Here is a 19,385-nt window from a genome sequence, read left to right on the forward strand (position 1 = left end):
TATTTTTTATTCATTGCAGAAATTTTAAATGTAATGCTTAAAGATCCTCTAAAGCAGTGGTAGGCAAACAACGGCCCGTGGGCCAAATCTGGCCCTCCAGCAAAAACATTTGGCCCCTGAAGAAAGCTGCACAAACCAACTATCAGTAGAAAGCAAATCTGCTTTTACATCTGTAGCTGATAGAGCAACACAGAGCAACACATTTTCATCTAAGGGACATTTTTGCCAAATTTGTATTAATATAAGTTGCTCTAATTCTGTTGTTCCTCTCTTACTAATGAGAAAAATGATGTTTGCTGTTGGATACAGTCCTCAAAGAAACAGTTTCATCGATCAGTTACAGTATATTCTTAAATTAATTCATAGAAATAAAAAATATTGTAGAAATTACAGTGACAGAACTGTCCCATGGTTGAACAAAGGGACTTATTTGACTACTAATCTGTGTCTGATAAGGTTTTTCCACAAAAAAGTTAAATGTGCCAAAATAAGGAAATAAGGTGTTGTATATTAACATTTAATTTTTAATCTCAAATGTTGTTTTAGCATCTTTCAGTGATGTTTGCCAGACTACTGACTGATGACACAACAACACAAAGTCCAGTCAGTGCTTTTCACCCCAGACATGATGCAACAGCACCACCTTCAGGTCAACGTCAGGTGCTCGGTGCAGGATGATCTGCTTACAGATGAAAACCAGAGCTCAGGTTCAAGTTGAAAAGTTTCCAATTATTGGAGTGTAGATTAATCAATTAGTTGATCAGCAGTAAATTACTTGTTAAAAACAGCAGCCTTTATCTGTTTGATGTTTCTCCAGTGTGAATATTTTCTGCTTTTCTCTGTTTTATATCTTTGTAAAGTGAAAACTTTTGAGTTTTGGGCTGTTGGTCGGACAAAACCAGACATCTGAGGACATCAGCCATTGGTTAATATATTCATTCTGTACATTCATTTATTTGTATCTGTACTTTTTGAAGTTTCTGATCAGATACTAAACTGCATTTTGTTGTGCTGTAGTTCAAGATTCAAGGTAGAATTTATTGTCATTGATGTTTATCATGTTCACCTTAAACAGTAATAACACATGTAGTCCTGTGTTTTAGCTGCAGAGCACTACTGATAGAAATGATGGACAGAACTACCAAATATTACAATAAAGTGGAATTATTATCCAATCCAAGATCATTCTTTTCACAGCATGTTTTGCTTTTTTTTTTTTTTTTTAACTTTATGACAATTTATTGTTATAAATTGATCTGATTTTTAGGAAGAGTTACAGAAATATGGAGCCATCAACAAACCCTGACATGACAACAAGTATTTTACAGCTAAATACAAAAATGTTTTCAAATGGTGAGCAGGTTTTAACTGAGACTTCATTGTAAATGAAGAAACACAGTTTTAATTCACAGTATCGCTCCTCATCCTGATAACCTTCCCTGTTCTTTCAACACAACAAGCTCTCTGTGCACTGGGGAGTCATCTCAGATCCCAAGAACACTTTGGCACCAGAAAGCAGAGGTCAGCAGTGTTTTAAAGTGAGAAATGACACACAGTATGTCTTTAAAACGGCTCCTCTTCCTGAAATGAATCATTGATAACTCCTCCCTCTTCTGCTCTCAAACACAACAAGCTCCACCCTGTGCTCATACTGTGTTTCCTTGCTCCCTCCCCTTCAGATCTACAGTTTGAAGATGGGTGTAAGCAACATGTAATGTAGTACAAGAGCTGCAGGCTGCATTCACTGCAGAAACACATGTTGTTCAGGTCAGAGCTCAAACTTCTTCAACTCAGAAAGTGAAACTCAGAAGGTCGTTGCCACTGAGAGCTGAAATGGAGCAGAAAGGAGATCAGCTGGACCGAGAAACCTTCTCTTGTACGATCTGTCTGGATCTACTGAAGGATCCGGTGACTATTCCCTGTGGACACAGCTACTGCATGAGCTGTATTAAAGGCATCTGGGATGAAGAGGATCAGAGGAAGATCTACAGCTGCCCTCAGTGCAGACAGACCTTCACATCAAGACCTGTCCTGGTGAAAAGCACCATATTAGCAGCTTTAGTGGAGCAGCTGAAGAAGACTGGACTCCAAGCTGCTCCTGCTGATCACTGCTATGCTGGACCTGAAGATGTGGCCTGTGATGTCTGCACTGGGAGGAAGCGGAAAGCCATCAAGTCCTGTCTGGCTTGTCCGGCCTCTTACTGCGAGAATCACCTCCAGCCTCATTATGATGCACCTCCATTAAAGAAACACAAACTGGTCGACCCCTCGGAGAAGCTCCAGGAGAACATCTGCTCTCGTCATGATGAGGTGATGAAGATGTTCTGCCGTACTGATCAGCAGATTATCTGTTATCTCTGTTCTGTGGATGAACATAAAGGCCACGACACAGTCTCAGCTGCAGCAGAAAGGACTGAGAGGCAGAGAGAGCTCGAGGTGAGTCGACAACAAATCCAGCAGAGAATCCAGGACAGACAGAAAGATGTGAAGCTGCTTCAACAGAAGATAAAGGCTGTCAAGCGCCATGCTGATAAAGCAGTGAAGGACAGTGAGAAGATCTTCACTGAGCTGATCCATCTCATCCAGAAAAGAAGCTCTGATGTGAAGCAGCAGATCAGATCCCAGCAGGAAACTGAAGTGAGTCGAGTCAAAGAGCTTCAGGAGAAGCTGAAGCAGGAGATCACTGAGCTGAAGAGGAAAGACACTGAACTGAAGAAACTCTCACACACAGAGGATCAAAACCAGTTTCTACACAACTACCTCTCACTGTCACAACTTAGTGCATCTACAGACTCATCCAGCATCAATATCCGTCCTCTTAGACACTTTGAGGATGTGACAGCAGCTGTGTCAGAGCTCAGAGATCAACTACAGGACATCCTGAGGGAGAAATGGACAAACATCTCACTGACAGTGAATAAAGTGGACGTTTTACTGCCACAACCAGAACCCAAGACCAGAGCTGGATTCTTAAAATATTCACATGAAATCACACTAGATCCAAACACAGCATACCCACTGCTGTTATTATCTGAGGGGAACAGAAAAGTAGAAGTAATGAGTCAACAACAGTCTTATTCTAATCACCCAGACAGATTCACTGGATTTTATCAGGTCCTGAGTAGAGAGAGTCTGACTGGACGTTGTTACTGGGAGGTGGAGTGGAGAGGGAGAGGAGTTCGTGTAGCAGTCGCATACAAGAATATCAGCAGAGCAGGAAACCTGCAGGAATGTCTATTTGGAGGCAATGACAAATCTTGGATATTATATTGTGGCACTAACAGTTCTTCATTCAGGTTCAACAGTATCTCAACTCGCGTCTCAGGTCCTGGTTCCTCCAGAGTAGGAGTGTACCTGGATCACAGAGCAGGTATTCTGTCCTTCTACAGCGTCTCTGAAACCATGACTCTCCTCCACAGAGTCCAGACCACATTCACTCAGCCTCTCTATGCTGGATTTTATCTTAATTATTCTATTGGAGACACAGCTGAGTTGTGTAAACTCAAATAGACAGAAGTCATTTCAGACTTCATGTGTCAGATTCTGTTGTAATTCTTCATGTTTTTGTCTCCATTGTTTCTGAGAGCTCGTTGCTGTGGTGTTTCTGAATTGCACAGAGATCAGCTGTCAATCAAACTGGGATTATCAACACTTTTTTCTTTACATTTGTTGTTTTGTTGATGTTTTGAGTTTCTTTAAATGTCACTTTTTCCTGTGTGTTTTTATCCATGGAGGCTATCGCTGCTCATGATGATGTTTTTAACCTTCACTGACTTCAGATGAAAATATAAACTTCTCTTTGTTCTAAATGTTAGTTTCATGTTTGTATTGATGTATTTGTGTGCTTTTATTTCTTAAACTGAGAAAACAGCAGATCTTCCTTCATCATAGATATTTTGTTCTCATCACTTTGTAAATTCATATAGAAATGTACAATCAAACTGTAATTATCATGATGATAATCAATGAGGAGATCATTTATTATATTCTTGTACATAGCTGACATTCTGGGTTAAACTAACTGATTGTGTGGATGAAGTGAATCTGAACATGAAATCATTGAACAAGAGTCATTTAACAGACTTTACTGATTGGATGTGTGAACAATCTGAAGCTTTACATAATCAATAATGAAGATTTACATAATCATTCAAAGCTTCTGGAGGAAAGATGAAACTAAAATGAGAGTTTATTTGAGGCAGTTTTCCCCCTATCTTTACTTTTCTTTTTAATTTTATGTCCTTTGCTTTGTATATACTATATTCTGTTTTTTATATATTGTTATATTTGAGTAAGTTAATTTAGTAATGGTATATATTTTAGCCTTTTTACTTACTCACTTTTTTGCAGCAGCCACTTGATTTATGTCAAGTAATTTCCCCCTGCCAGTGATAAAGTACTCCAGCTATATATACATCTATACATGTTCCTCTGTCTCCCCCCTGTGGCATTTTATATTATATTGTTAAAAACTTTGTTATGAATAAAGGTTATGACAAAAAATGTATTAAAAAAATCCATGCAGTTCACTTTTTGTAGGCGGATGCTTCATTTTCTCACCCTCGATCACACCCTGTTTGTTGTCATTCAGGTCACACACACATAAGTAAGTCAAAGTGTTTACATAATGCAATAAAACATTAGGAAGCGTGAGAACCTAAACATGCAAATTAAATGAATAGACAAGTTTTTGAAAGGATATTAAAAAGTTAAAAATAGAGACATAAATCCAGTGGAAGTAATAGGTTAGAAACACAGTTTTAGTGCAGTAAGAAGTTCCCCAAAATGCTACAAAGGAAATAAAAGTGCAGCAGAGAAACCGATCAATCAGTGGCCCAGGAGAACACACCCCAGGATAAAATGAATAAGGTGTATGCTCTCTTTCAGATACTTTACTCTCCTGCTGCTGATGAATGAACGAGGTGAGTATTTCTCTGAGAATGTGGTCGATCTGGTTTTTTATCTGCTCCCAAAACTGGTCTGACACATCAGAGTGAAGCAAAAATCTTCTCTGGAAGTCACAATAAATCAGAGCTGCAGTCGTTCAGCTCTGATACTGTGGAGCTTTTTATACAAAGACGGAGATTGTAGGATCATTTTTTATATATATATATATACATTTGGATTTTCCAGAAAGCTGTGCAGTTGTTTTCTCGTTCCTCCTCCTGAGTCTGTTGGTGTGAGTTTGTGTGGGATTAATATCAGCTTGTTTGAATCTGTGAATGAAGAAACCTGAAAGAAAATGGCAGTGAATCTGAGTAAGAACGGTCCTGCACTCATAGCTGCTTATAAAGAAGTGGTGGACGGCAAGTCAAACACAAACTGGTGAGTTATCTCTGAGTTAGAAAAGTTGTTACATATTTCACTTCCTTGTTGAGTGTAATCTGTGATCAGCACACCCATCAGTGGTGGAAAGTAACTAAGTACATTTACTCAAGTACTGTACTTAAGTGCAACTTTAATGTACTTGTACTTTACTTGAGTATTTCCATGTGATGCTACTTTCTACATTTCAGAGGGAAATATTGTACTTTCTACTCCACTACATTTATTTAACAGCTTTAGTTACTTTTCAGATGAAGATTTGACACAATGGATAATATAACAAGCTTTTAAAATACAACACATTGTTAAAGATGAAACCAGTGGTTTCCAACCTTTTTGTCTTTTGACGTCTTACAAAAAGCAGTGTGTAGTCGGGGTCACATTTCACATGTCTATGAGTTGTTAACAGCTCCACCAAATAGTGATTTTTCCCTCTAAACTTCTCACATGCTTTCATTTCAATAAATGTTCAAATGATCCAATATTTCAGCAAAAATCAAAGATTAGAGAAAAAGTCCAAAAAACTGAAAACAGATTTGTGTATCAGAACTTTGTTTTTTCTTCTTTCCTCTCCCATTAATCATCTCACCACCCCTCAGATTTATCTGCTGACCCTTTGGAGGGGCCCGACCCCTAGGTTGGGAACCACTGGACTAAACTAGCTAACTGTATATAAAGTAGTGTAAACTAGCTCCACCTCCAGCAGCTACAACAGTAACATGCTGCTCTAACACTGATGCTTCACTATTAATAATCTAATGATGTCATATATAATAATATATCAGTCAGAGGGACCAAACCACTACTTTTACTGCAATACTTTAACTACATCAAGCTCATAATACTTATGTACTTTTACTGCAATACTTTATGATCTGAGTTGACATCATGATAGTTTTATATCATTTTGTTTTTTATACATTTGTGTGTTTTCAGGGCGCTGTTTACTTATGAAGGGAACAGTAATGATATCCGTCTGGCAGAAAAAGGAGGTAAGATCTGATGGGTGTAAAACAGAGTGAACAGATGAGTGATTCTTTTACTCTTTGTCTTGAATAATATGATCCTGTGTGTGCAGACGGTGGATTAGAGGAGATGGTGGAGGAGTTGAGCAGCGGGAAGGTGATGTACGCCTTCTGTCGCGTCCAGGACCCCAATTCTGGTCTGCCCAAATATGTCCTCATAAACTGGGTGAGACGCACGAACACACATGAACACACGCAACATGCAAGACAAGCAAATATACAGATATTCCTTCATGAGTTACAGGTACAGAGAACTTGCCCAATCATCATTAAAATACCCCAATTTTTAATTTTAATTTAGATCTTAATATCAGCAAAGTTCTTGCACATCATCAAGTCTTAGTGACTGACACGTGGGATCAAAAACTTATATATACAGTATATATACTGTTTATATAAAAAAGGTGGTTCCTCAGCAGTTCTTTGGGGTGGTTGAGGTGCTAAATAGCACTGCTGCCATACATAGAACCTTTTAAGCCCCTGTATGGTTCTTCAGAGGTTCTCTACTGGTTCCTCCACTTAGTTTAGTTTAGTTGGGGAAAGAAATAAAATACACTGTATTTCCTTTTATCAGTATACTGTAATTGTGCAAACTTAAAACCACAGTTACTATAATTATAATACAGAAAATATATAATAGAAATTAAAATAGAATAGATAGAATAGAATAAATAATGTTGCATTAAATGTTGAAAGTTCTCACTCATATGACGTGTTTTATTACAGAATTATAACAGAATTATAATTTGAATAGGAAAATAAAGTTTCATCTTAGTTGTAATGAACTGAAATGACATTATTTTAGTTTTGGTTTGAATTATAGTTTAACCTAAAGCTACAAAAAGTAGCCCAAATCATCACAAACTGCCCCAACTCGTCCAGTTTAATAAAAAAAGAGTCCAGCTGGGAGGAAAACTGTCCAGTCTGGCAACACTGCTGCTGGTATACTGGTATTTATAAATGTATGTGTCATATATTGTATGTATGTATACACTCAACAGACAGGTGAAGGTGTGAAGGACTCTCGGAAAGGATTATGTGCCAATCATGTGAGCTCAATAGCCAACTTCCTAAAAGTGAGTCTGACTTTGTAATATTCCTCTAATATTGCTTCTTTTTTACAGCAGCAGATTTTCATCAGTGTTTTAGCCACACTAGCGACACGGCTAGCAAAATGGCCTCAAGACAAGACTGAAATATCTCAGCAACTATTAAATGGATTGTTATAAAATGAGGTTCAGACGTTCATGTTCCTCAGAGGATGAAATGTAATAACTGATCCTTCATCACTCCAAAATTTCTGTTTATCCAATACTTTTATTTATGAAAATATGTGCAAAACTATTCCCATCAGCCTCAGCTGTACTTTGTGTTTAATGCTAATTAGCAAATGTTAGCATGCTTTTATGCTAAGCTAACAAGGTGAACACTCACACAGACTGTATAAAAATACGGACGTAATTACCTTGATGTCACCCGTTGGTTTCTGAAGAGCGGTTTCGAAGCTCAAAGTGAGCCGCTCCGGCCGTCGCCATCTTGGCAGTGCGTGACGCTGCCTAAAGTTGGGCATTTTAACATGGGGGTCTATGGGGATTGACTCGCTTTTGGAGCCTCAAGTGGCCGTTCAAGGAACTGCAATTTTTAGCACTTCTGCATTGGCTTCATTTTACAGAGGTTGCCTCTTGAGTGAACATTATACCTGGTGAACATCAGCATGTCAGGATTATCATTAGTTCACTGCTGCAGCACAGCATCAATTAGAGGGATATTTATTACAGATTTGTGGTGCTTGTTTGAGCACAGAAAAGCCAAATTGGGTTCGTACTTATTTACTAAAGGACATACTTAGCACTGGTTAAAAATAATAGAAGTGGCACCACTGAAAATTGCATGTTAGTCTAATGTAACATGTATGTTCCTAGAGGTGCAAAATACAGGAGGAGAGAATGTAAATTCATACAAACATCTGCTGCATCTGATTTCTCAGCACAGACCGACCTCTGCAGCAGGAAACTGAGTCTGCAGCTCTGTTTTATCACAGCGAAACAGAGAGACTGTATATATGTATTTATATATATAAATGTGTGTGTATAGATTCCTCTTTTAAATGTTGTCAACAGTCATTATCGGTACAGAACTTTGGCAGTACTGTATTTTGTTATGGTCATGCTAATAAAGCTATTTGACTTGAATTGACTATAGCAGACAGAAACAGAGAGCGACACAGTTTTAAATGTTATAAAGTTAGTTTATCTTGCAGTTTCTCTCCTGCACATTATTCCTGACTGACAGCAGCTCCAGCGTGATGTGACTGAAACAGACAATTATAGTTATTAACTGTTATATTATCTGTTTACAGACACAATCTTGTCAAAGGAAGTTCGAGCAAAAATCTCCCACTGATGTTTCATAACTCATTCAATCTGTTTGTTGAGCTGACAACATGAAGTTATTTAGCTCATATTTCCTCAAATACGTTCATGTTCCTCATGCTGGATCAATACATTCATGCAGTTCTCTTCCACCAGTATTCAGCAGCAGAAAACACTTTCTGTTTACGCTTTATGTCTTTACAGACTCACATCAAAACAGTCCAACATCAGATCTCACTTAGCAGCTCTTTAAATCAGACGAACTGCAACTCATTTACATTTTTAATCTCACCAGTAAATACCACTCTAAATTAAATTAAACAATAGTTGTGATGCAAAAGTTTGTGCCTGATGGTGACAGGCTGAGTTAATATCTCCTTTAGTCATGTTAACTGATGTGTAACTGATTTCTTTTCAAATCTCATCTTTGTTTAAATTTAAGCAACATTTCCAAAAAAAATGCTGATTTGTGGCTGTTTTGTGGATGCAGCTGTGTAGTATGATCCAGGCTCATTGATGATCACTAACATGTCTGTGATCGCAGGGAGCCCATGTGACTATAAACGCCCGGGGAGAGCAGGACGTGGAGCCGGAGACCATCTTGTCAAAGGTGGCCAAAGCGTCTGGAGCCAACTTTAACTTCCACAAACAAACACAAGAATACAGAGACGCACCCAGAGGACCTGTGGTGAGACGACCTGCAGACCACAAACTAAAATATGGACCTTTGAGCATCATTTATAATCTCACAGCCTTTTTCCTCTGCTGATATAACAGGGTTCAGTCTATCGGAAAGTCAACGCTGTGGAGGAAATTCAACAAATCAACAAAGACGACTTCTGGGTCAAAGCTCAGGTATCATTAATCTAATCAGCAGTAGAAGAAGTATCCAGATCCTTTACTGCAGTAAAAAGTACCAATACCATAAGTATTATGAGCTTGATGTAGTTAAAGTATTGCAGTAAAAGTACATAAGTATTATGAGCTTGATGTAGTTAAAGTATTGCAGTAAAAGTACATAAGTATTATGAGCTTGATGTAGTTAAAGTATTGCAGTAAAAGTAGTGGTTTGGTCCCTCTGACTGATATATTATTATATATGACATCATTAGATTATTAATAGTGAAGCATCAGTGTTAGAGCAGCATGTTACTGTTGTAGCTGCTGGAGGTGGAGCTAGTTTACACTACTTTATATACAGTTAGCTAGTTTAGTCCAGTGGTTCCCAACCTAGGGGTCGGGCCCCTCCAAAGGGTCAGCAGATAAATCTGAGGGGTGGTGAGATGATTAATGGGAGAGGAAAGAAGAAAAAACAAAGTTCTGATACACAAATCTGTTTTCAGTTTTTTGGACTTTTTCTCTAATCTTTGATTTTTGCTGAAATATTGGATCATTTGAACATTTATTGAAATGAAAGCATGTGAGAAGTTTAGAGGGAAAAATCACTATTTGGTGGAGCTGTTAACAACTCATAGACATGTGAAATGTGACCCCGACTACACACTGCTTTTTGTAAGACGTCAAAAGACAAAAAGGTTGGAAACCACTGGTTTCATCTTTAACAATGTGTTGTATTTTAAAAGCTTGTTATATTATCCATTGTGTCAAATCTTCATCTGAAAAGTAACTAAAGCTGTTAAATAAATGTAGTGGAGTAGAAAGTACAATATTTCCCTCTGAAATGTAGAAAGTAGCATCACATGGAAATACTCAAGTAAAGTACAAGTACATTAAAGTTGCACTTAAGTACAGTACTTGAGTAAATGTACTTAGTTACTTTCCACCACTGATGGGTGTGCTGATCACAGATTACACTCAACAAGGAAGTGAAATATGTAACAACTTTTCTAACTCAGAGATAACTCACCAGTTTGTGTTTGACTTGCCGTCCACCACTTCTTTATAAGCAGCTATGAGTGCAGGACCGTTCTTACTCAGATTCACTGCCATTTTCTTTCAGGTTTCTTCATTCACAGATTCAAACAAGCTGATATTAATCCCACACAAACTCACACCAACAGACTCAGGAGGAGGAACGAGAAAACAACTGCACAGCTTTCTGGAAAATCCAAATGTATATATATATATATAAAAAATGATCCTACAATCTCCGTCTTTGTATAAAAAGCTCCACAGTATCAGAGCTGAACGACTGCAGCTCTGATTTATTGTGACTTCCAGAGAAGATTTTTGCTTCACTCTGATGTGTCAGACCAGTTTTGGGAGCAGATAAAAAACCAGATCGACCACATTCTCAGAGAAATACTCACCTCGTTCATTCATCAGCAGCAGGAGAGTAAAGTATCTGAAAGAGAGCATACACCTTATTCATTTTATCCTGGGGTGTGTTCTCCTGGGCCACTGATTGATCGGTTTCTCTGCTGCACTTTTATTTCCTTTGTAGCATTTTGGGGAACTTCTTACTGCACTAAAACTGTGTTTCTAACCTATTACTTCCACTGGATTTATGTCTCTATTTTTAACTTTTTAATATCCTTTCAAAAACTTGTCTATTCATTTAATTTGCATGTTTAGGTTCTCACGCTTCCTAATGTTTTATTGCATTATGTAAACACTTTGACTTACTTATGTGTGTGTGACCTGAATGACAACAAACAGGGTGTGATCGAGGGTGAGAAAATGAAGCATCCGCCTACAAAAAGTGAACTGCATGGATTTTTTTAATACATTTTTTGTCATAACCTTTATTCATAACAAAGTTTTTAACAATATAATATAAAATGCCACAGGGGGGAGACAGAGGAACATGTATAGATGTATATATAGCTGGAGTACTTTATCACTGGCAGGGGGAAATTACTTGACATAAATCAAGTGGCTGCTGCAAAAAAGTGAGTAAGTAAAAAGGCTAAAATATATACCATTACTAAATTAACTTACTCAAATATAACAATATATAAAAAACAGAATATAGTATATACAAAGCATTCATTTCAATTTATTGAAATGAAAGCATGTGAGAAGTTTAGAGGGAAAAATCACTATTTGGTGGAGCTGTTAACAACTCATAGACATGTGAAATGTGACCCCGACTACACACTGCTTTTTGTAAGACGTCAAAAGCCAAAAAGGTTGGAAACCACTGGTTTCATCTTTAACAATGTGTTGTATTTTAAAAGCTTGTTATATTATCCATTGTGTCAAATCTTCATCTGAAAAGTAACTAAAGCTGTCAAATAAATGTAATGGAATAAATGTACTTAGTTACTTTCCACCACTGCTAATCACTGACCACAAAACCAGAGTATTCAGCTTCATTTCATTTAAAATAAAACGTCTTCCTCAGAGGGACGAGGAGGTTCGTCGACAGGAGGAGAGCAAGCGAGCGGAGCTGGAGAGGCAAACGCTGGAGAGGGAGAGGAGGGAGATGGAGGAGAAGCAGACGAAGGAGAGGGAGAAGAGAGCGAAGGAGAGAGCTCTGCAGATTGAACAGGACAAGTGAGTCAAAGAACACGCACACACACACACACACACACACACACACACACACACACATTACCCAAGAATCAAAGCTACTGTTGTGTGTTTGTGTGTCAGGATTTATCAGAAGCAGAGAGAAGAAGAAGAAAGAGAGAAAGAGCAGCAGCGACTGGTGAGTAACTGAACAGACAAACACTTTTCTTACAGTACAAGTCTGGTGGTTTTATATACTTTTCTTATCATCAATCAAAGTATAATATGTGTGTACAGCAGCACGTTCGCATTTCTCGTTATAACAAGAAAACATTTCCTGTTATAACGAGAAGAAGCTGTATTTCCTTATTACGTAATACCTCTCTGGTTACCATGATAAAGACATTTTCATTATCGATTAATATGCTGACTGTTTTCACGTTAAGTCAATTAATTATTTGATCTATGAAATGTTATTTAAACAATTGCATTCACATCTTCTCAGAAACCACACTGAAGTCTTTAAACTGCTTGTTTTGTCTAAAATGTTCAGATATTCAATTAAAGAGAAAACAGCAAATCTTCATATTTGAGAAGCTTGAACTATTAAATGTTTGGTTTTTGCTTGAAATAGTTTAGATTAATAGATAATAGATTAATAAATAGATTCATTTTCAAATCGACTTATCGATTAGTCAACTCTAGACTGGGGATCCTGCTCAGCTGCCCACTTTGCCCAGTTGATGATACTGGTCATAAACCTCCTTTAAGATGTTTGCTTCTAAGGTGTTTTTTTCTTCTTCTTCTTTGGTCCTTCAGAAAGTTTAATTTCTAAGTGTTATGCTGACTTAAGGGAACTATTATGACATATAGTCCCTTTTGTCTATTACTGTTGCAATCAGCTTTCATTCACTTTTGAATTTATTATTATTTATTTTATTATATTATTATTCTTTTTTTTTCTTTTGATTTAAAATTATTGATATTGGATTTATATGATGTTTATGTTATGATGAGTTATGATGAGTTTGTATGATGGAGAACAAAGCACATGAATGGATGAAATGTGTTAACAAATAAAAATAAAATCACGTGTTTCTTTTAGAACCAGCAAGAAAAAGAAAACAAGAAAACCGGCATCAACTCTGCTGCATCTGTGCAGAAAGCAAACGTGAGCATGAAAGATGCACCAACGTTTTATCTGTAAATAAAGAATTATATGATCACATTAAATTATAATTATATTAACATGTTTCTTGCCTTTTTTTTAATGAAACTCAGGAGGCCAAATCACTGATATCTCAGAGATCATTCAATCCCAGAGACGTCTTCAAGCAGCGAGAGCAGAACTCTGAGGTCAACAGACAGTCTCCTGCTGCGTCCAGACCCGGTAAACAACACAAATAAACAACACAAATAAACAACACGTGACAACACCTGAACTGACGATTTATACCGACGTTGTCTCTCTGTCTCTCAGGGAAGCTGCAGAGTCCGTTTTTGTCTCAGAAATCCTTTGAGGGAGAAACCCCGCTGCAGCCTCAGTATCCGGCCTCCAACGCTCCAGCTGTGACCCCCCTGACGCCCGTCTTACCCGCCTCACCCGTCTCACCCGTCTTACCCGCCTCACCCGTCTCACCTGCCTCACCTGAGCTGTCTCACTCACCTGCTGCAGCTGTCTCACCTACACCAGCAGAGACGGCAGCCTCACCCGTTCCAGCTGCAGGTCAGACTCACAGCTAATACTGCAGCCTGTTTGTTAACCTCATCAACGTCCACCAGTCGTCCAGTAGTTTTGTGTTTTTTTGCTGTAATCAGGAAGATTTTGTGTTTACAAAAATATGGAGTCTCCAAATTTCCTTTTTGGAAATCTGCCTGGACCTTTTCACGAATAAAAAAACACTGTAGAATTGACATACTATGAGCTATCTTCCTTAAATGTGAGGCAGGTATTTAGTGAACAGACCCAAATTGTCCTCAACCTTTACAGGCAAAGACACAGGCAGTTATTTAGACTGAAAACACATTTTTATTTTTTAAATTTTACTGACTTCAAATACTCGCTGTTTCTGTAACAAATCGAGTGCGTCTGACACTTTCACATGAAACTCTGGGAGGGTTCCTGTCCAAAAAGACCTTATTTATGAATATAGTCACTGTGGTTCAAGAGCTACAGACATTTTCATTGCTGTATTTAATTCATAGACTGTATAAAAATATGGACGTAGTTATCGTGACGTCACTCGTTGGTTTCTGAAGAGCGGTTTTGAAGCTCAAAGTGAGCCGCTCCAGCCGTGGTCATCTTGGCAGTGCGTGAAGCTGCCTAACTCCCAGCCAATCAAAAATGGGAAAAGAGGCGGGCCGAAACAAGGTGGCTGAAACAAGCCACCTAGCGGCTGGCGGACCTGTCACTCAAAGCAGCCATGTCCTTCATTCTGCATAACTTTACGGCTTAATAAAACTTAAACGGGTGAGTTATAAAATAATTCACCCCCCGTACAGTTGTCATGAAAGAGGAAATTAGCTACAGAGACCAAAACCGTTTTTTGTACCAGGCTGTAAACATGTTTATTTCTGCTGTAAAGTTGGGCATTTTAACATGGGGGTTGTTAAAATTGACTCGCTTTTGGAGCCTCAAGTGGCCGTTCAAGGAACTGCAGTTTTTGGCACTTACACATTGGCTTCATTTTACAGCCCCGGAGGTTGCTGCTTGATTTAATTTAGGTTTTTGCTCCAAAATAAGTTAATAAACACAACAACACAGTCAATCATGAGCTTTCATTCCTTCTGGGTTTTTAAGGGTTTTAATTTAAAAACATGTTATTAAGCAGAATTTTGGAGTTTGATCAGTTTGATTTGTTTGACTCCAGTGTGAGAGTTTCATTGAGTAAAATCAAGTGGCACCAAGTTTGTTACAACAAAGAGATAAAATTTAATTTAAAGGTTAACTCTGGCAATTTTCTATATTTTTTTTCTTGTCAACAAATCTCATATTTGGATCCAAACCAACAATGAACTGATCTACTAACAAGTATTACCGGTGTATCTAAAGCCTGATATGTCTTATTCCTCCGTTGTTGTCCAGAAACTATTAAAAACACGTCAGTGAGCCACACCGCTGCACTGGGTGACATGTTCCTTCACCATGTTTGGTCACGTTAGTTTGTTTAGAAACGGCTCCAAAGACTAATAACAGCATCACATTTTCAGTCTCCAGAGAGTAGTTCTGTGTAAGGCAGACGCTACTGAGCATGTGCAGGAACGTGGTTCTGTTTACAGCTTCACTAGCTTGTTGTGCTACAGATCACAATCTCTGGACTTTGTACTGAAGTTATTTACAATGTAAAATGTAGTAAAAAGTCAACAAGCTGGTGAGGCTACTTCTACAGCTCACTACTGCAGTGATGGCGGCTTGTCTGCTTTCATATCCTGATTTAATATCCTGACAATAAGATCAAAATGGTGATTAAGTAGCATAATGTCTCTCTTTCTGTCTTTAACACACTCAGATGCTGCTTACACAGAAGAGGAGGAGTGGTCAGATGAGTTTGATGATGAAGCTGATGAAGCGACACAAGGTATGATGAACTGAACTGATGATTTAAATGAACAAGAATTATTTTTATTTGATATAATTTAACAATATTTTTACACTGTGAGATCTTATCAATGTTTCATCCAATCTACAGATGAATTCCCAGCTGAAGAAGATGTGTATGAAGCACCACAATCAGCGGTGATAGAGGAGGATCTGTATGAAAATGTCTACGAACAAACACCAACAGTCAGTCCAACTTCATATTATATTATATTCATATTATACAGTAGCAGCGTTTAGTTTCTGGAGTTCAGTTTATTAAGACCATCTTCTGTCAGCATCATCAGACATGTGCTACAGAGATGTTAATATGCTATATGAAAATGTCATTGTGCCATTATTGTGGCCAAAAACATCATAATTACTAAGACAAGTTCACATTTTTTACTATATTCCTTCTACAAAACCTCACTATACACACTATATATTCACTCGTTATATATTCTGGTCACACATTCGTTATATATGTGTTCACTAACCCTCCTATGAGGAGTAAATTAAGATTTCAGACATTTAATAATCATCTTACGTTTGTATCATTACAAAGTGTGTTTCCATCCACTTGTTTTTACACATATTTTCAATCTGTGCCTAAAAAACTTCAGAAATTCAAGAAGGAAAAGTCAAATTTTAAGAAAGTCTTTCCTGTCTGAGATGTAACAGCAGCTCTGTGGATAAAAATATAAACAGACTGAGTGAATAAATGATGACGTACGTGAATCATGTGACTTAAACGTCAATGAAGAGCTGAAAACATCAGATCTGTGTGGAGCGATGATGAGGAGACCGTAACCTTCCTCACATCAATACATGAAACTAACAGGAATGTCATATTTCCATCATGTTTTCCACCATTAGAGCTTTGACTGTCGCTCTCTCAATGATGTCATCTCGTTGTGTGGTTTCATGGCACCGACTGGAGAATAAGTTTATCTGCTAATATTCACACAACAGGAGTAGAAACATGCATTAATTTGGTTAAAATTTGTGTTTGGATGGAAACCTGGCTAACCAGTTTGCTGCCAAAAGTGTCAAACTATCCCTTTAAACATAAATGGGATGCAGGAGGAGTTTAGAGGAGCTCAAAAGGACAAAAATAACAGTGAAATGTTTTTATATCTGCTTTAAAATTTCAGACTGGAGACGTTAACACAGAGAGCAGTGGACAGAACATCTCTGCCAGAGCTCTGTATGACTACCAGGCTGGTACGTACACACACACACACACACACACACACACACATATTACTGTATGCTGATGACCTCACCATCACCTGTCTTCCACAGCTGATGACACTGAGATCACCTTTGACCCCGATGACATCATCACACAGATAGACATGGTGGACGAGGGCTGGTGGAGAGGTTACGGACCTGACGGACACTACGGCATGTTTCCCGCCAATTACGTTGAGCTTCTCTAGATTTGTTTCCATTGCAGGGAATGGATGAAGATGACTTCTTTTACATGGACCTGTTTGTCTTGTCTTTGTCATATTAAAGGTTTGTTTCTGTCAAAATCTCTCACTGTTTAACATCACTGACTGGATTAATACACTGTTGGAAAAATCACAATAAATATCAAATCCTTGTCTCAGTAACACACATTATTAAATACATTTTTCATGATAAAAACATAAAATTAGTAATTCTATTATTTTATTTAATTTTCTATTCATTTTTACTTTATTTGCGCACACATAAGCATCCAGATAATAGAGGGAAAAACAACGTTAAAACTGAGTGACATAATAAGTAACTCACGTGCGCTATGGTCATACTCATTTGGGTTGCTGTGCACATGGGCATTATGGGTAATGAGAGAGTGGACAAGATAGCCAAACAAGCTGTAAAAAAAAGAAAACGTAGACGCCCGAATTACACTTTCAAAATCAGAGGGAAAGGGTATTGTGTGTGGAAAAAACATTAAAGAGCGGCAGCAGCACTGAGATCAGGAGACAAGACGAAGACAACTACATACAAACGTGGAGAGAAACAGGGGAGGAAATAGAAAAGAGAAGGAAATAATGACCAGACTACGAATAGGACACAGTAACCTGTGTGGTCCCTGCATGTTTTGAAGGCAGACAGCACAAGCCTCAAACAACAGCTCTTTCTTCAACACTCCAGGAATGCTGGCCAATAATATATAAGTGAGAGTCCCAAACTTCTCTCTGACCAGACCATCTAAACAACCTGCTGCAAACAGAGAGAATCAGATAGGGAACCCCCATCTCCAGCATAGTCACCAAACCAGACCACTGACCCAAACCCATGGACTTACAAATGTAGTTTTAGATTTTGTCTAAGGACAATAATATTGTATGTTAGTATGTGTGTTATGTACTTTGGACTTTTATTCTACTGCCTTTAAGTCAAGAAGTGTACCACTAACATGATCCCATCATCCATGATAACACTATGATGTTTAGTACCATTCTGCTTGTTTCACTGTGAGAACTCTAAAGCTACTATCAAAAATGCAAAATTAAGAATCACGCAATTGCTAAATTGTAAATACTTTGATTAATGGAGAAACCGTATTCAGGAGTTGAACCCGCCTGTCCATGATCAGGAAAGGACTGACTCTGCTCCCCCAGAACTCTGCAACCCCTGGGATTGGCAAGGTTTGCTGGTTCTTCTTGCTTTTGACTTTGTTTTCTTACTCTCTGCCATGACGGTGGAAAGCTTGCATTTGGCTAGTCTGAAGATGTGACTCAGAGCAACAGGAGGTGAAGTCTAGAGTCATGAGTTGAGGATCAAGCCTAGGAGAGCATAAATCAGGAGCTCTCTTACGATGGAAACTTTTCAAGTCCGGGCAGGCCAACTCACTCATCATTACAAGATCCAGACTCCAGCTCCTCCATTCTCCACAAGAAGCCACCCCAGGGAGCAAGCAAGTATTTGTACAAAACCTTCATCAAACTGCTTGAACCCTGGTGCTTTCATGATTTGTAATTTCAATTGGCAATTCAGAATGAAGCTGTTGTACCGTTGATTTGACTCGCTGCTTCTCCGGTAACAGTCATCTCATCCGTTTATCAGGTCAACTGCACAACAGATAACTCTGCATCATGCATTTCAATCATTCACTAGCCACAACCTTGTGTACCGGTTTCCCTTTCCCTTTTGTGTCTTGTCTGTAAAATGTAGTTTTTAGTACTTGTAGCTGTAGTATTATTAAAAAATGTGTATGTGTAAAGTGGACTTGTTTGTGTGTTCTTGTGCTTGCATCTCAGTCATTTAACCTTAAAAGACCTGTACCCTTGCAAAATCATAATTAAGATCAATAACAATCATAATTCTCATTGACCTCTCTTGTGTGGCCAACAAGGAGGACTATTTACCTATTATTATACCTACTCTAATATGTCACTGGATGAATAATTTCATGTGGAAGTTGTACACAATAATAATTCCTAATTCCCCCATGAAGTAACTAAGCACATTTACTCAAGTACTGTACTTAAATACAATTTTGAGGTACTTGTACTTTACTTGAGTATTTCCATGTGATGCTACTTTATACTTCCACTCCACTACATTTCAGAGGGAAATATTATACTTTCTACTCCACTACATTTATTGACAGCTTTAGTTACTAGTTACTTAGATTAAAAAATTACATAAAATAACATAATGATGAGCTTA

The 19,385-nt window shown here is 38.0% G+C and overlaps 2 protein-coding genes across 2 annotated transcripts; both read left to right on the forward strand.

Moving 5' to 3' along the window:
- Positions 1–1,441: 1,441 nt before the first annotated feature.
- On the forward strand, positions 1,442–3,566 carry LOC121885153 (tripartite motif-containing protein 16-like). Its single transcript, XM_042394339.1, has 2 exons — positions 1,442–1,521; positions 1,680–3,566. Exon 2 carries the CDS (start codon positions 1,834–1,836, stop codon positions 3,508–3,510), a length of 1,677 nt encoding a protein of 558 aa, XP_042250273.1. The 5' UTR covers positions 1,442–1,521; positions 1,680–1,833; the 3' UTR covers positions 3,511–3,566.
- Positions 3,567–4,711: 1,145 nt separating this feature from the next.
- On the forward strand, positions 4,712–17,357 carry dbnla (drebrin-like a). The gene is made up of 16 exons (XM_042394340.1): positions 4,712–4,922; positions 5,134–5,325; positions 6,262–6,317; positions 6,404–6,516; positions 7,352–7,426; positions 9,267–9,410; positions 9,500–9,577; positions 12,030–12,181; positions 12,281–12,335; positions 13,242–13,307; positions 13,418–13,526; positions 13,617–13,862; positions 15,646–15,714; positions 15,826–15,920; positions 16,871–16,940; positions 17,022–17,357. Exons 2-16 carry the CDS (start codon positions 5,243–5,245, stop codon positions 17,156–17,158), a joined length of 1,548 nt encoding a protein of 515 aa, XP_042250274.1. The 5' UTR covers positions 4,712–4,922; positions 5,134–5,242; the 3' UTR covers positions 17,159–17,357.
- The last annotated feature ends 2,028 nt before the right edge of the window (positions 17,358–19,385 follow it).

This window comes from Thunnus maccoyii, chromosome 19 (assembly GCF_910596095.1).
Source record: "Thunnus maccoyii chromosome 19, fThuMac1.1, whole genome shotgun sequence".
NCBI lineage: Eukaryota > Metazoa > Chordata > Actinopteri > Scombriformes > Scombridae > Thunnus > Thunnus maccoyii.

What these genes read in the sequence shown, in the direction of transcription:
- LOC121885153 (XM_042394339.1), top strand. Translation starts at nt 1,834, where the DNA reads ATGGAGCAGAAAGGAGATCAGCTGGACCGAGAAACCTTCTCTTGTACG.
- dbnla (XM_042394340.1), top strand. Translation starts at nt 5,243, where the DNA reads ATGGCAGTGAATCTGAGTAAGAACGGTCCTGCACTCATAGCTGCTTAT. An exon ending in AGAAAGAGCAGCAGCGACTG is followed by an intron (nt 12,336 to 13,241) that starts GTGAGTAACTGA and finishes TGTTTCTTTTAG; the next exon opens with AACCAGCAAGAAAAAGAAAA. An exon ending in CTCACCCGTTCCAGCTGCAG is followed by an intron (nt 13,863 to 15,645) that starts GTCAGACTCACA and finishes TAACACACTCAG; the next exon opens with ATGCTGCTTACACAGAAGAG.